Source organism: Aquila chrysaetos, chromosome 11 (assembly GCF_900496995.4).
Source record: "Aquila chrysaetos chrysaetos chromosome 11, bAquChr1.4, whole genome shotgun sequence".
NCBI classification, from domain to species: Eukaryota; Metazoa; Chordata; class Aves; order Accipitriformes; family Accipitridae; genus Aquila; species Aquila chrysaetos.
The window spans coordinates 12,264,276-12,280,969 of NC_044014.1; the positions used below are offsets into that span (position 1 = coordinate 12,264,276).

Below are 16,694 nucleotides of genomic sequence, written 5' to 3' on the forward strand. Positions count from 1 at the left end.
TGTTGTGGGCACTATCACAATTTAATCATAATAACAGAAATAGATATTTGACTAGTTATTCATTTATTATGGCAGTAATACTACATCAGAAGGGCTAATGTTGCATTCAGTTAACATGGGAGTGCCAGGTATTAATTTTATACACAGCTTCTTGCACCCTAAGTTTCAGCACCATCATGGAAATTGCAGATAATACAGCTGAAAACAATAATAAGAGAATACTTGACCTTACCCTCCACAGGCTACTGTATCATGCAATCTCCAAATAAAGTTTGTACATTCTAAGAATGAAGTTTTTTGGGTTAGTTTTTGTGGTTTAGGATACACAGCAAATACGGTAGGTTATCTGGTGTGCAGTAATAATTGGTGTATTAAAAGAGAGCTGGCTTAAATTGTGTTTTAATCCTGTTTTAGCATTGACCAGGAGCCTGGAGAAATTGTTATGCAATTCATTAGCACTCCTAAAAATGGTGTGTATCTGAGTCAGGAAAACACAAAGGTACTTGTGAGGTCACTACTTTTGTGTCATTGTATTCAGTTCTAGACAGAGCTGGATGCACTGCCTCGTATTGTCTGCTGTTCCCGTCCCAAAATCCTATTTTCAATTTCACCTAATTTGTCATAAGATAGGCTGAAGGTTGCCTCTGCTAAGTGTCTGCTAGATCTGAAGCATCTGAGCCAAAACATTCTACTCTTCCTGACATGAGGGCTCATAAGTATACTCTCCAATGCTATAGTTTAATTTTTAAATCAAGGATCTTTTCTTTGGAAAGCACTACCCAGCTTTCAAATACTTGACTTTGTGGCCTTAATGATGCTCTTTATAAATACAGAGGTTTTTGTATATAAATCCATAAAGACTAAAATATCACATGGGTTGCTAGGGAAGTATTGGGATACTGAATTATATGAAACAACTTATGTTAATATCAGCAGTCTCTCTGAACCCAGGCAACTTATGATTTTCATTGATCTAGAAATTATTTATTTGAATCAGACAGACAACTTCAGTACCAAACTGCTTCCACAGCATTCTGTCAAGACTTCTAGAGCTATCAAAAAAGGCGTTTCTTCAACAAAAGCCAGTCCACATTTGGGGGGGGGGGGGGGGGGGGGGGGGGGGATTAAAAAATTTCAAATTATATTTTTCCTTTCTTGTTTTTACTGTATTAGAACAAGTAAAGCAAGCTTTATCCAATAAGTAAGCTTTTCTATTTTGCACTCTATTTACCATCAGAAGGACATGCACAGTAACACTTGGTTGGGTGATAAGCAGCCTGCTTCCAGAACTGACATTTACTATGCATGCACAAACACCAGATGCAGGTCCAACTGGCCTCTAAACTATGTCGTACTTAGTGTAATAGCTATGGATGATATGCATAGGAATGCTTGTTTTCTACCAAAACCCCACATCATGTAATAATTAAATACATGCAACAATAATAAAAAAAAAAAATCTTGAGACCAATTGTTACAGGTATAGATGAAGACAACAAGCACAGATTTTTCAAAGCAATTCAACAGAATCCTCTTTCTTTGACCAACACAGCAGACAGTTCAGCTCTTGGCTGAAGTGCCAGCTACCATTAACACCAACACTGTGCTAGGTACTCATTGTCACTGCACTGTCCTGATCAAGAGCAGCAGTAAGCTGCCATCAACTCTATGATACTCAAGATTGCCATGTACTTCAGCTGGAGAAGTAACTTCAGGAGGTTCTGACTGCACAAGGGAAAAGGGATTTACCAGCTGTTAGCTGCTGTGGGTCACGAAAACACAACGTGAAAATCTACAAAGCGAGCTGGAGCTCTCACACCAGTTTGCAATTTACTGATCTTCACCTCAACCTGCTAACTCGCATGAAAACTACCTGCTGCTTTGATGTCACTAGGATTTTAACACATTAAACAATACAAGGCAAGAAAAGAGTTTCTTCCTAAGCCAAGACCATAACAGTTTAAGAGACCAGAACAATGAATGAGGCTATTATAATATTTCCCTAATTAGCACTTTGTAACAGCTGACTGCATCCTTGTCAAGCAGAATTGACATCACTACCATAAGACACATACTATATTTAATATGCTCCCAGAGTCCTAACTAAATAGGTACCTACATCACATTTACCAAACTGTGAAGATCTGTGGGGGAAAGAAACAACCAGAAGCCATCACCCTCACACTGAGGTTTGAAGCTCTCAAGCCTTCTTTCACTATCTAACTTTTGAATGAATCCAAAGAAAATCTCAACTTTTTAGTAAACATTTTCCAGTTTACTGATTATTTTGAAGTGACACACTCCCCGTAGCCTACATTAAGAGCATGCCATAACTAAAGATGCTTTATCTAAACAAATTTATTAAAATTGGTTTGTCTTAACTAATAACCCAGACCACAAATTATCCACAAACCAGCCATGTACTTGCTAGGATATCTCTGAAAGAAATACCTCAAAATCTCATTTGCGATGACATACAATGACTTGTGTTATCTTGAATATGGAAAAGAAACAAAAGTGTTTCCCCATCTGCCAAGTGACTCAAAGTTAATATAGGAAGCAGAGTAGACTCTGTGGCAAACAGATGTAACATTAACACACAATGAGTAAGTTACTGCTTGTTCCCTAAGGGTGAAGTAGCTTTTATTCATCTTCATCTGCCAAAAACAACTACACAAAAGACAACTACCCCCCAAGAACCCTGCCAGAAGCCACACCACCATCTACCACCATCTCTCATACAGCAACCAGCATTTCAAAACATAGCTTGAAGAAAAGCCTGTGACGTAACGGGAAGCAACGTTATTAAATAATATAGATTGCATTCTTCTAAGTCAATACCAAAACAATGACCAACTTGGTTTTTGAAACAGCAGCACTACAAAAATGCAAAATTGATTTACAAGAGAAATAGCAGCCAGGGGTTGCTATGGCTGCTGAAGTTACAGGACTTTTTTTAAAGAAACAAAAATGTTTATCTAGTTTAAAAAAAAAAGCTATCGAAGGCAATTTTATGCACCAGCTCAAAGTCACACAAATTATTCTCCTAAATTAAAACTCTTTTTTTTTTTTTTTTTAAAGCATTACCATTCCAACACCATCCACAGTGTGGTGAGTACATTTGTTACAGTTTTAACTAGCAACAATGATTTTAACAAGGAAAAAACTAGCAGCCTTCTGCCTTCTTTCATTTCAGTTTCTGACCTGTAAAACATTCCACTTACAACTAACATTGGCCTATCTGAAAATATTTTTCATTTTTCATCTCTTACATGTTAATTTCTGATGATTTTCACAGCAAATCGTGTCTTATGCCAGGTCATCCGGCCTGCAACAAGTTGAGCCAAACAAAATCAGGCAGCCCCGCATGCAATGTCACCTCTAACATCACATGCAACAGGAACAGTTCCAGCACAGTTACACTGAACACAGCTCGGTTCATCCAGCCCTGTCGAACAACCAGCGCTTACTTCATAACCAGCAAAGGGTTGACAGAAGAGCTGCAGGACACCTCACTGACTGACAGTGAAACATCCCCATTCACCCAGATCGCTCAAGTCCACCCTCTCCATAAGCAATGCAAAGTCCCTGGTGTAAGAGGCACCACCCGGACCTAACCCATCTCTTTGGGTTAGATGATCATGGTGTACACGACAGCTGAACTGCACCACCCTATAATCATCATTTCCTTAAATAAAAATGTCAGCTGCCTCAATCCTCAGGCAAGAGTCAAACATAATGACTGATTTAACCAAGAGACCATTAAATCCCCAGATATCCTAAAGCGTAGCAGCACTCCATCTATTGGTCAAGAATTAAGGACGTGCTTAATCATCATCATCACGTACTAACCTCTATCATCGAACACTCAACCCCTAAATAGCCCACCCCTTCTTCCTCCCTGCTTAGGGCTTCATGTTCTTCCAGCAAAAACTAAACGCAAGTAATAATGTCTTCTGAAAAACAACATATCACTAGAAGTGTTAACATGAAAACTTCTAAACTTAAAACTGGTACACGCTATTAATCACACAATTATCATTTTGTTTCATTGAGGAGCACACGCACTCCTTACTCAAAGCAGCATTGAGGAGCTCGTGCGATAACGGCTAAAGAGCCCACAGCATTCCCAGAGTTCACACTTTCTTTCCCTGTAAGTACTGCACACCACCAAGGAGGCTCGAACGAGGAGTTTGCACACTGCTTCCAGCCAGGCCACTTACATGATGGGATGTGGAGACCAGAGAACTCCCCGGTACAAGAGACGTGCCGGCAAACTCTAGCAGGGAGGCAAGAGGGAGATCTGCTGCCAAAGCAGCCACTCGCAGAACTGCCCTGGCTGGCGCTGCTCCCCCAAAAAGCCACCACCGTCCCTTCCCAGCAGATCTCACAGAGCCATACATCTGCCACACCTATGCTTTATTCCAGTTGCCAGCAACCGGACCAGGAGGCAGATGAGACAGCCTGAAGCTGCCCCAGGCATGCCAAAGCCCTTTTTTAAAGGTTAAGGTCACATCTATCAGCTTCTGGTACGAAAGCTGATTTAAGTAACAACTTCTCCCACACAATTAGTAATTCAGCAATTTCACACATTCATGCTTTTGTAACCCTTGGCCAATTATTTTCTGCCCAGATATTCATTGCCATTGATTTAATCTATTTGTTTTAAAACTTAACTCCTTCACATAGTGGCACCACGCAGATGAAGCATAATCCTACACGTTTTTCCTCTGCTTGGTATCACATCACTACCCTCCAGACACGAGTCCAGGACCCGGGGATGAAAACCAGCAGATTCAGCCTCAACTCGCCTGTAACATAACGATGCTGAGAAGACAGAAACAACCCACCCCCATGACCCGCTGCGGCGATTGCTGCTTTTGAGGCATGCTCTACCCTCCTTACAGAGCCAGTCCAAGGCTTCCCTGCTGAAATGACATCGTTTGGCCATGCAGACCCTGCCTGCCCGCCCGCCCTGAAGTCTGGGGTGAACACCAATTGACAAATCCGCTCCGAGTTCCTAAATAAGCTTTTTAATGCGAGATGAAAATTGTCTCGGGGCGAGACCAAAACTGAGGAACAAACTCCCAAAAGGCCCATCGTAATCCTCATTTCTGGAGCCTAAAGTTCAAGGCAGCAATCTCGAATCCTGTCCTCGCTAATCTAAACACACAATGAAAATAATGCCAAACCGTTAACAAAACGCCGCGCTGCGTGACCACAGTGGATGCCCCAGGAGCGAGCGGCGCAGGGCAGATGCTCGTCACGCCGGTAAGTACGCATTGCCGTGACCAGAATGCGTGTGCCTGCACTTGGAAATCCCATTCCCGGCCTCCCCGCACCATTATCGACGGCAAAGGTGGAGCCGTGCGCGATTAAACATATTAAAAGCCTAAAGAATATACATTTCAAGAGTTTCCCGAGACTCGCGGGGAGTCCGGAGCCTCGCGGTGGACCAGGGACAGTCCGTAATTATTATAATTACTTTCGAGGTTTTGTTTGATTAGCAGAGTTTCCGAGCAGAGGCGCATTATTTAAAGCCCTCTCCTTTCCAGCTCAGCGCCGAGGCAGAAAGACAGCACTGCAGCATCTCCCCCGGCCGGAGGGCTGGCGTACACCCACGGAGAAGTTCCCCCTTCGCCCCACGGCGACCGCAGTCCCGTGTGTCCCCCCCCACCCTCGCCTCAGCCCGCCGGCAGCCGCGGCCCCGCACTAGCCTCACAGCCGTGAGGCGGCTGAGGGAAACGGGGCGAGGGGAGAGCGCCAGGCCTCCCGCCGCCCCTTCCCCCTTCCCCAACAGCGGCAGCGGCTCGGCCACAGCCCCGCAACGGCCGTTACCGCCCGCCTTCGGCGGGAAAGGAGAGGATTCCCCGCACACACGCACGCACGCACCGCGGGAGCGTTACCTCAGCGGGCCCGCGCCTTTGTGCTTCAGTCCATCCCTCCTCGCCGGCGGCGGGAGCCCCAGCACCACCGCGGCGAGCGGGCGGGCGGGCGGGGAAGGGGCGGCGCACTATGTGGCAGGAAGGGACACCTGGGCTCCTCCCCCCGCGCCCGCCCGCCCGCTGCGGCTCACTATCTGGCAGCGAGCGGGGAGTCGCCTGCCTCCCTTCCCCCGCCGCCCCTCGGCCAAGTTGGAAGCCGGGGGAGGGTGAGGGGGGGGCGGCGGTCGCCGCCCCCCCCCTCACCCTCCCCCGGCTTCCAACTTGGCCGAGGGGCGGCGGCACCGCCGATGTTTTCCTCCCCGGCCGCCCTCCATTGTTGTCCCCGGCCCAACTCTCTCTCCGCGCCTCGGCCGCGGCTGTACCTGCAGTGCGGGGCGGGCAAGGCCGCTCGTCCCCGGCGAGGCATCCTCCGGGGGAACGTTTATCTCCGGAGGGCCATGGCGAGCGGGGCCTGACGCGAGGAGGTGGACGCTGCAACGGCCGGCGCGCAGCTGAGGTGGCGGTGGGGAGTCGAATGAGGTGTACGTGGAAACAATGAATAAAAAAAAACCAACAAAACCCAGCCGAAAAAAAGAGACCTGTTCTGAAGTGAAATTTTGAGAGATTTAGACAGCCGTTGGGGCCGGAAGGCAGCAGAGCTCAGCAGAGCTGCTGAGGAGAAGGCTCTCGCGCCATCGGCGCGGAGAAAGCAGCCCCGGCTAAAAAAAAGCTGCACGAAATGCAAATCTCATTTTGGCAAAAGCTGTCACTTTTTTTTTTTTTTTTTTTTTGGCTTTCTGTAATTGTTCTGCTTTGCGGCTGAAATCATCTCTGCCTTGGTTCCCCACCCAAAGTTACTGGTTTCTTGGTTTCGGGGCTGGTTTGCTTACATCTGAGCGGTTCTGGCCAGCTGTTTGAAGTTACAGAAGCACTGGGTGACAGCTGTCCTTTATATGCAAAAAAGTCTATATTTTAATTATATTCTTAATTATTTATAAAACTCAGGAGTTGTCTAAAATATGCTTGAAAGGCTTAAAAGTTCCCTTTGAAATCAGCAAGTTTGCTTACAGGTGTAAAATTACACAACTAACTTCAGGTAGGTTCGGGGACAAAACCTTTTAATTCTGTGTGCTGCTCGCTCTTAAAGAGCCTCTCAGGGACTGTAATCACAGAGAAATGAGCGGGGCTGAAGCGAGGGCAGGGTGAAGACACTGCCTGCCTGAGACCCTCTTCTGATGGAGTCACCGAAGAAGCTCCAGCCCTGCTGGCTGCTGCCACCACATCAGTATAGGAGGTACAAGTCCATCACGGAAAGGCAAGCAAGGCCCCTTGGGAGCTAGAGAGGTCCTCGGAGAAAAAAGTGCTTGAGGCACCAAACTATCCAGCCACGGGGTATTTGATTTGGAGAGGGAGAGGATGAAGAACATGTTTGAACTTTGCTAATATATACCCAGCGCTGAGATGGCTCCACCCGACTGGACAAGTGCTATGGGAACCTGTAGGTACCAGCCACTAATAATGGGATGATGTCGTAGAGCATCTGTTATTTAATACAAGACCTCTAACTATCTGGTGATTGTAGGAAATTAAAACTTACCTTGGGCACAGGAAGAATATATACCTGTATGCAGAGTGTGCTGTGAAGGTTGAAGCAATTGGCTTTCTCCAATTTGCGTATTTATTCAGTATAACACTCGTGGCATTAGTAGGGCTGTTCCTTGCATGTTCATCCCCTCTTTTTTATTTCCTTTTAGAACAAATTACAGCTCTATCATGTTTTAATAAACTTTCAACCTGAAAAGGCCAAGAAATGACAAACTTTAGGTGTGGTTTTGAAAGTGAGGCTCAATGAAATCAGTGGAACGGGACTTGCCTCAACTTCTGTGCTCTGGCCCAGACAACTGCTTAGCTAGAGACAGTGCTGGCACAAGAGCAATTTGGTATGAACTGGCCACACACAGATTTTGTCTGGAAACTAGAGGAGGGTTGTTAACCATTAGAGCAATCAAATTCCACCTTTTCCAGGGGCGGTATTGGGAATGGAAAAATCTCACTGCTTTTGGAGATGAAGTTTATTAAAGTCATTATAAGATGCATTGTCTGCAACAGCGGGGTACAGCCTTGATGTCTCAGGAGCTTGATTTGAGTGCTAAGGTGCTGCGTGACATTGATCACGCTCCTTGAGATTTGAATTTCAGAAGCAGCAGTTGCTTATACCAGCAGTATGCTTTCAGACATGTAAAGATGTCTTTCGTGTTTATTGTAGGGTGAGTTTTCTTCTCCTGGGCATGTGGATGAGTTTTACTTTAGTCCTGGAAACATTATGGAGATGACAAGTCCTCATGATTCAGGCCATAAATGGATTACAAGCAGGATCAAGAAGAAACTTCCCTGCATGGAAGAGACTTCTCCCATTAGTTCTGGAGGTTTTGTTCCCTCCTTCCAAACAACTGCCAGGTGCTGCTGGAGAGTCACTGGCCTCAGCCAGTTCTAGTTAGGCAGGTCTCGGTGCTGCAGCTCCTGCAGATGGTGCAGCAAATGGAGATCTCTGCCTGTGCTGCCTGCCCGCGAGCTCCTGCGGGGCCTGGGGGCCACTGCATAGACATCCTTCTGTGGAGCAGGAGAGGTAACATCTAGAGCAGGGAGGACAGATAATAGCCAGGACTGTTCTTTTGGGGTCAGACTGTAGCTTAGTATTAAAAAAAACCACTTAACGAGTGAAACCAAACCCATAGCAAGCTACCACAGCGTTGCATTTTTGGAGAGTGGGTCCTCAGACATATACCCAGCTCTGTTACTCTCTCTGGACCTCACAGCATTGCTCCCTGTCTGCCATGTCAATGAAACCTTCTCTTTCTACATTTCCTGCTAAATACATCGCAAAAAATCTACACAACAGGTAAAGCGTTTCCTTGCTGGGGACCTGATCTGGCAGAAATACTTTGCCACTTTACTGCAGCCTTTCCACCCTCCGTAAAGCCATGTGTCTAATCAGTGGACCTAGCTGAGCTACTCATTAGAAACTTGGCCAAACCACAAACATTTGTTTCCTTGCTTTATGCCAAACTCCGAGAAAGGAGGAGGGAGTGGCATGGAGCTCATGTTAATGAGTTCTTCATTCCCCACAGAGAGATAATCAGAGCACTGCTCAGAGATTCATCAACTTTTTTTATTAGCACTTTAATGACCTACATGTTGGAGGGTTTTTTTAAGGAGTTACTTCAGCTAAGAGCTAGATAATTCCTCATGCAGCTGTGATTTAGGAAGCAGCTCAGGGGACATGCATGCCAAATTACTTTAGCTCTAGTTAAAAAAATATATATATACACCACAAGGTTTCCTGGGTGCCTCCTTTTTCAATCAAGGGCATTATGTCCTCAATCCGTCTCTTCTGGGTTATATGTGGAGGGTTTTGGTTTCTTTTGCGATCTTTGCAGCTTCAAGAGCTGTACAGCAAAAGGCCAAACACTGGTGGCACTGCATGTTCCCCACAGACAAAGGACCGTAACAGCTCCCTGACCCTGGTCACTCTGGGAGGCAGGCTCCCTTGGAAGCGATGAAAGGCATTTCCAGGGACCAGCACTGGTCCTACAGATCCCTTCAGGTTCAGCTGGCTGTATGAGGAACAAAGTTTCTAAATGCTGAGAGCTGGAGCCTTTTCAATGCTGCTGCAGGGTGAACCTCTGGCCAAGGGGTTCCCCAGTACCTGCTGAGGAGTCTGCAGCCCCACGCATGTGGTGGGAGGCCTCGCCGCAGCCATCTACCCATTACGGTGAGAGCTGATGGCGAGAAAGCCCTCTCACGGGCTTGGTGGAGGCTGCTCAGAAATTACCCAAAGTTCGGTATTTGCAGCTCTCCTTCCGTAAGGAACTGCCATGGTGACAGTCAATAATGGCAGCTGCTCTGGAGTCCCTTTGGTTTAAAAGGGAGAGAGCTGCTGGACTTCTGCTGTCACTTAGGAGGGCCGTCGGCTGGAAATTGCTGCACAATCTCTTCCCATGCCTCCCCCGCTCCCCAGTGGCCAGATTTCCTTCTGGTCTTCTGGAGAGAGCTGTGAGAATATATAAAGACAGGGATGTAGTCAAATACTGCAGGATAACCGGAGTTATGAGAGTATTATAAAGGAATACTATTTACTTTTTCCTGAATCGAACCCCAAGTGTTTCCTGTCAGACCTCAGTACAATGGGACACAAATGTACAGTCCATTACGTTCACATTTCCTCCGAACAGCCGTCTCTTTCCTTCAAACGCAGAGGACAGGAAAGGATGCTTTCTGCCCCCACTCGTGTCTCTCAACTGACTTTATCTCATTTGAAAAGGGATTTGAGACATTCAGCATTTGTTGTCTTCAGTAGGTTGCCTCCCTTCTGATGCCTACTGCCTCAGGATGGAAGAGATTGTAAATATGGAGGAATTCCTTTGAAATCAGAGAGCTTCACTGGGGTAACATCAGCATGAATGGAAGCAAAATGAGGTCCATGGGGAATAAAATGCTAAGGCTGGGGGAAAAAAAATCAAGATTCACAGCACTAGTCCAGAAGAATAGTAGCTCATATCATACAAAAACCCCCATAGTTGTCATTTCCTCCTTATCCCTTCAGGACAGGAAAGAACATCCTGCTCTTCTAATATGAGCAAAATACAAGTTATTTTTGGAAGCAAAAACTCATGTTCAGAGCACATTTTTAAAAAGACATCTCTAATCTGTGATTCTGATGATGCATTTGGAGCACAGCACATCCTTTTGCATCAAGAAACCCACATTTGTCAGCTCAGCACCATCTACACTCGGGCAGGCTTATGTTGGTTGAACAACAAGTTGAGAGTTCTTTGTCAGCACATAAACTGTGACTTGAAAATAAATTGCCATCTGTGATGGGGTATGCTGTCGCCAGACCCACACCTGGTGGGAAGCCCAGTACAAGTGTCTGGGAGAGAGGAGCATGGAAGTACGGGATCATAAGGTCATGGGCTGGGGGATGTGATTGTTGATTCAGTAGCTCTGAAGAAGGCTTTCTGTACCTGTCCTGGACTCCAGGGTAAGCTTGCACTTTCTTCTTCTTTATCGCAAGACAAATTGGACACAGGACAAAGCTAGAGTCACCCCCCACCCTCAGTGGTGATGTATCTTTGCACGCTGTGCTTGTTGTTCTAACTCTAGACACACAGAGGAGCATGTGGTGTAATTTCCTGGACAAAAGTTTTGAAGTTAGAGCATCAAGTCAAATTCATGGCCTTTTGGGCAAACTGTTGCTTTTCATGTTTGATGGATCACTTGAAAGGACAGCACAGAAATGAAATCAACTTCAAATTTGTTAATATGCATAAACAATATTAATTCATTATTTGATTTTGGATTGTGCATAGGTAACTGTTACTCCCAAAGTCTTTTCTGAAACAAATAAAGTTGAAGAACATATGTTAGCACAATCTCTAACAATAAGGATAAACAAATTGTAACGTAGTTAATCATTTACCAATGCAAGATTAACAAATGGCTAATGTACTATAAAAAGAGTTCCACTTTCCCTTTAAAAACCGTTCACAGAGTATAAGATTTTAGCTCCTCTCAGTGTCAAGGGCCCCAAATACCTTAGCAGACTCTTGGGAATGACCTCATCTCTATTTTCTGAGTGTACTCCCAGGGATGCGTAATGCTAGGAACGGATGGATCGAAAGCCGGGGGGCAGGAGCTCGCTGCCCCAGTGTGGCAGGGCTCCCCAAAGAGGAGCACGGGCCAGCAGCACCTACGCGGAGCTCCCTGGCACTCGCCTGCAGCGTGCAAGCGTGTGCTTACCGCAATGTCTTTCTGTCGCTGCAGCCATTGAGAGCGTGCTTAAAAAATCCATCCAGAGATACTCCTATGAAGTCAGTGGATTACTCACATGCTTAAAGCACTGATTTCCCTGGCGGGACAAACTGTGTTCAGTGATTTTCATACTAAAGGACGTGAGGTTGCTTCTGCTGACTGTCTCGGTTTGTTCTCAGACAGGAAGCAGAGAAGGGCAGCGGGACCGATGACCAGGTCTGTGCAAACAGACACTGGAAACTCAAACCAAATCAGTCACAGAGGTATGTGCATAGTGTGTGAGAGAAAAAACTTTACTTGTCTTTGCCCAGCAAATCCTGGTAATTCTTCAGAATGTGTTTTAACCAGCTCCAAGTCTGTCTCTTTCCCTGAGGATGACTTACCCTAAATTGCAAAGTCAGTGGTTTTAACCAGGGTATCTGAACTCTCTGGGACTCCGCAGGGGAAAGATAAATGAATCTACACAGCAGACTTCAGTGTCACAGCCGTTTTGCTAAAGGAGATAAGGAAACGGTGGAGGAGTAAAAGCACAAATTCCCTTTAACAACAGTAATGTGTAATTCTACGTACCACCACTTATGTACTAGAAAATAATACACAGATCCACTAAGCAGAGTTCTGAATGTGTGTCAGTATTATATGGTAGAAGAAGCAGCTCAAACTACAGTGCAGAAAACAGACCTTGGATTGTCTAAAGATAGATGGCAAAAGCTATCAAACATCAACAGAGTTCCCTAGGCTTCACCAGAGTGTGAGATAGATCAGTACAAATTGAGTCTCTGGCCCTCTGTAGCTCTGCAAATCATCAAAAAAGACATTAATGTCATTAGCAAAACCAACAAACGTGCCTATACTTATTACTTGTTTGTAATAAGATTTGTCTAGTGTATAATTAGCAGGCTGCAGAAGCCTTTTACGACCTCCGAGAACAGTCTGTCTGCCATGCTGAGGTTCACCGGAAAATTCCTGTTCTTTCCATGTAGTTACAACTTCCCCATCAGTTTCTACCCCTTCAGATGGACTGACATTAGCATATGCAATGTCACATAAATCCATGTGAACTATATATATACACATAAACACACATTAGTTTGGTTTGATTATTTATTCTACAAGGATAGCCTTTGATCAGGACTGCTTGCTTCCCAAGAGGCAATAACACTCTTCTGCCAAGAAGGAGAGTGAGTTATATTGTGTATTTGTGGTACGTACACAGGGGATTACCCATTAGCTGGCTTGAACACATCTCATTGTGTATGGTTGATCGAGCCGATTCTCTGTCCTTCTGCTGGATACTTTTTCTCAACGCTTAAGCATGGCTGTAGTCAGTTATTTCAACATGTGCCTAACTAAGGATATGTACAGCCCAAGGGAGGCTGGAATGGGACACGTCCTTGAGTAGCTGCTGAACTGGGGTCCTCATTTGGATCCCGGTGTCAAAAATATACTGCAATTTGTGCCACCTCTCCGCACAAAGCTGGGGGGACTTCAGTCTTTGGTATAGGCTTGGATGGTGCTGGATAGGAAAATGGCTCACAAATGTTCAGCTGACATTAAAGCAGATGAGAATTGTGGTGTTGGAGTTGGCCCTCTGTCAAACCAAACTGCAGCTACGGATCCAGCATCCTGCCTGGCTTTTGGGTAGGAAACCAGCTCCAGACCTCGCAGCTCTGGTCCATTTTTCTACAATCGGGGGGCTTTTCAAAGCTGTTGAACGTACACATGAGAACTGGCTGTTTCACTTCCTTTTCCAACACCAGAGGTGTAAAGAGGCCAGCATGCAGCCAAGAAATGGGGCCATGAGTCAGCTGGGAGTTTCTGAGCATCTGACTGATACCCTTACTCAGATCAAGCGCTCCAGCCACCGGGACCGGGGCTGGCTGCTGCTGCTGGGGGCCAGCTCTCAGGTTCCATTACGGTGTCCTCTGTGCTATGCTCTGAAGCTCAGCTTCAGAGATATGAGTGCTTTCGGAAGCTGACATGCAGGGACCTCTTTTGTGATCCACCCTCTGTCACTTGCACCGGTGCTGTGCCCCCAACATTTTGAGAAAGCTGCTCCTGGTTTAAAAAATGTGTAATTCAGACCTTGCCTCTCTGCCTTGCGAGCGGGTGCTTGGGATGGCGACGTGCGGGGACTGTGGGAGTGGTTCCTCCCCGTCTCATGGACGAACAATACAGTCCCTTCACTTGTGATGTTGTTATCAATGATTCAAAATGAGATAGCAAAAATACTTTCCATGCTGTGTAACTAGCTTCCTAGCAGAGAGATCCAGCTGCAGATATGATACTCCTGCTTTGGTGCTTTCAAGGATTATCAGTGTAATTTCGGACGCTAATGGAAAGATAACACTGAGTGTTAAAAAAAAACCCAAAACAACAGCTGTAAAAATGGGACTGTAGTTCTGTAGCTGCTATGAACTTTGTGTATGAACATGGGCAGGTCTTCAGGAGAAAACATCAAATTTGCATCCCCACATATAAGAGTCCAAGTTTTCAGATGTCCTGACAGATTGTCTTTCAAATCCCAGTGTAGCAGGTGTTGCCATAATTCATAACCTGTCTTCCACCTGGGTATTCATTTTCCCAACCCTTGACTGAAGTGTCCTGAGCCACTGACTTCTCTAATTGGATCTGACACTTTGTGTTTCTGTTTCGAAGCCTGCTAGCAGGCAGGCAACACCAGCCAGCTTTACTTGCAGACTCCTTCTGGTTTGTGGGGAACTTTCATTTCTCTCAAACAAAGTCAAACTGGTGATTCAAGACTAATGAACTGCTGTGAATACTCTGCTTTATCAGAGGAAATAGTTGGAGGCTGAAGTCTTGGTCCCTAACAAGTCTTTGCGAGGATATTAACATGTCTTGCCAAGACCTAGTAATTCCCTCGCAGCCAATGCAACATTCCTCAGAGGCCATAAGGCAAGACTGGAAAAGGGGATCATGTGGCTCCGTCCAAGCTGAATTAGCTACTCCAGAGAAACACCCCGAGCATATGACTTCTTTGCAGACACAGATCTAAGGTAACAAAACCCACCAGATTTTGGTGAATCCATTCAAGACACCTATTTTCAAGATGTCTCATGTAGCAAAGAGAGGAATAGATTTTCAAAAGGGAAATGAAAAACTGCCCATACAATGTGATATTCTTAGGAAAACAAGTAACCTTCATGATTGGGGTTAAAAAAAGGAATTGGGGAAGAGGATATTGCACAGCTATGACTAGGTTTTGTTTGCCTGCTCTCCTGTGAGAAAAGTGTCAGGAGAAGAAAAACAGAAAAATGCTAAACATATTCCCTGCAATGTAACTGATTATGCAAAATACTGTCCTTCTGGGAGCTGCCTACAGTAGGTTAAACCTGACTTTCAGAAGATGAACAGCAGGTTTTCAATTATGGCATTAAAGACCTCCGGAGTGGGGATTATGAGAAGATAGTATAAGTCAGATGGCCCTTTTAAGACATGCTTTTTATTCAGCAACAGGACGAGCCCTCAGACTGGTACTCTTGCAAGCACTCAAGGTATGTGCAGTAAAGGGCAGTACAAAGATCCCTTGAACAGGCTCCCCGAGCAGTGGTGCATGGTTTGGGCTGGGGGGGAGCAGTGCCTTGGATCCCGGGGTGTTACCACCACTGTGCCCCTGCTAAAATGCTGTGTGGCTAATTAGTTGTGGGAGAAGCCTTAGTGCCTGCTAGTTGGGTTACCTCTGTGACACACAGTATTGCTGGGCTATTTCTCCAGCCTGAAGGGCAATGGGAATTTTACCAGCAGCTTCAGTGAAAACAGGCCAGCAGGCAGTGCTTTGCATCTCCTACGCTAAGGATCTTTACTTGGTTCACCACTCATTGTTCTGACAGTTGTCTCATTTATTCACTTTTTACATCAAAATCCATTCCTCTAAAGCTTATGTTCAGCCTTAAGCTTCAGCATGTGCTAATAGTATTAATCATTCTGCAAATAGCTCTGTCTACTCTGCTATCAGTAGCTATCTTGATGACCCACTGTCCCGGCTCCACGTTGCTTCCCTGCTTTCTGGGGGTGGCTCTCGAGCAACTAAAGAGGTGCACAGCAGGGGAGATGGGTAGGAGGCAGAAGAAAGCGGAGGGGGATGCTCTTGGGTTGTGCTTCCATGTTTTGGAGCGTGTGCCAAGGTGCACTTAGCTGCAGGGCGATTCAGCCATAGTTTTTTCTTGGGGGGGTCTGAGCTTCCCCTATGCATCCCATCTGTCCTGGAGGAGACATCACACAACACGCTCGGGGTGGTAAAGATGGTCTAGAAACCTTCCAAGAAGGGTCCTACTGTCACAGGCGTCAAGGGCAGATGGGACCTGCAGATAGCAGAGCCAGGTCTTGGAAGTGCTCTGGGATCCTGCAGATCAAGTAAGTGTTGATGTGGCTGCGTGACCTGCCCATATGGTTTTGCCTTTTTACTAGCCAGACTTCTGTGTGTGCATCTCTTCAGAAAAAGGAAGGATATTCTGGAGGGCTTTGAAACCTTCTCCTGGATATATTAAGAAGTAACACCATGTGTGGAATCACCAGCAGAGAAATTCAACTGAGACTAAAAACAGAGTTTCCTTTTGCTTTCTTATTCAAAAAAATGCTAATGCCCAGTTCTAGGATTCTCATGTTTCTTAATCTAACGGACAGGCTTCAAATAAAAGCATCCTCTGGGGCAATGTCATGTTCCCTTCACAATTGCCTGAACCAGGTTTTCGCTTCTTTCTGATCATATAATATCTCACAGCTAGCTATGGCAACTGGAAAAATGCCAGTAACAGTAGTAAGGTTGCAAGTAACACATTGCTAGCTTCTTTGAATATAATTTAGCTGCTGAAAAACAAATGATGGTTACAAGCATATGACCAGTCACCTGCCTGCTTCCTGGCCCATGGCTTAAGAACTTCAAATTAGTACAAAAATATTTCATAGTTAATTAAAAGCCTTACTTTTGTGAAGGTCAAT

At 45.6% G+C, this 16,694-nt stretch overlaps 2 protein-coding genes across 8 annotated transcripts in view; one reads left to right on the forward strand and one right to left on the reverse strand.

Annotated features, from left to right (window-relative positions):
* ADD3 (adducin 3) overlaps positions 1-6,330 on the reverse strand; it is a 102,621-nt gene extending 96,291 nt beyond the window's left edge. For 4 of the 7 annotated variants that reach the window (XM_030030128.1, XM_030030120.1, XM_030030125.2 and 1 more), the window contains exon 1: positions 5,907-6,014. The gene's annotated coding sequence lies outside the window, so the exon portion shown is untranslated. Of the gene's footprint in view, positions 1-5,906; positions 6,022-6,307 lie in introns of those variants that run through there. The other 3 variants (XM_030030122.2, XM_030030126.2, XM_030030121.2) reach the window with 3 other exon arrangements.
* On the forward strand, positions 4,829-6,155 carry LOC115348317 (COPII coat assembly protein SEC16-like). Its single transcript, XM_030030831.1, has 2 exons — positions 4,829-5,271; positions 5,556-6,155. Exons 1-2 carry the CDS (start codon positions 5,257-5,259, stop codon positions 6,153-6,155), a joined length of 615 nt encoding a protein of 204 aa, XP_029886691.1. The 5' UTR covers positions 4,829-5,256.
* Positions 6,331-16,694: the final 10,364 nt, after the last annotated feature.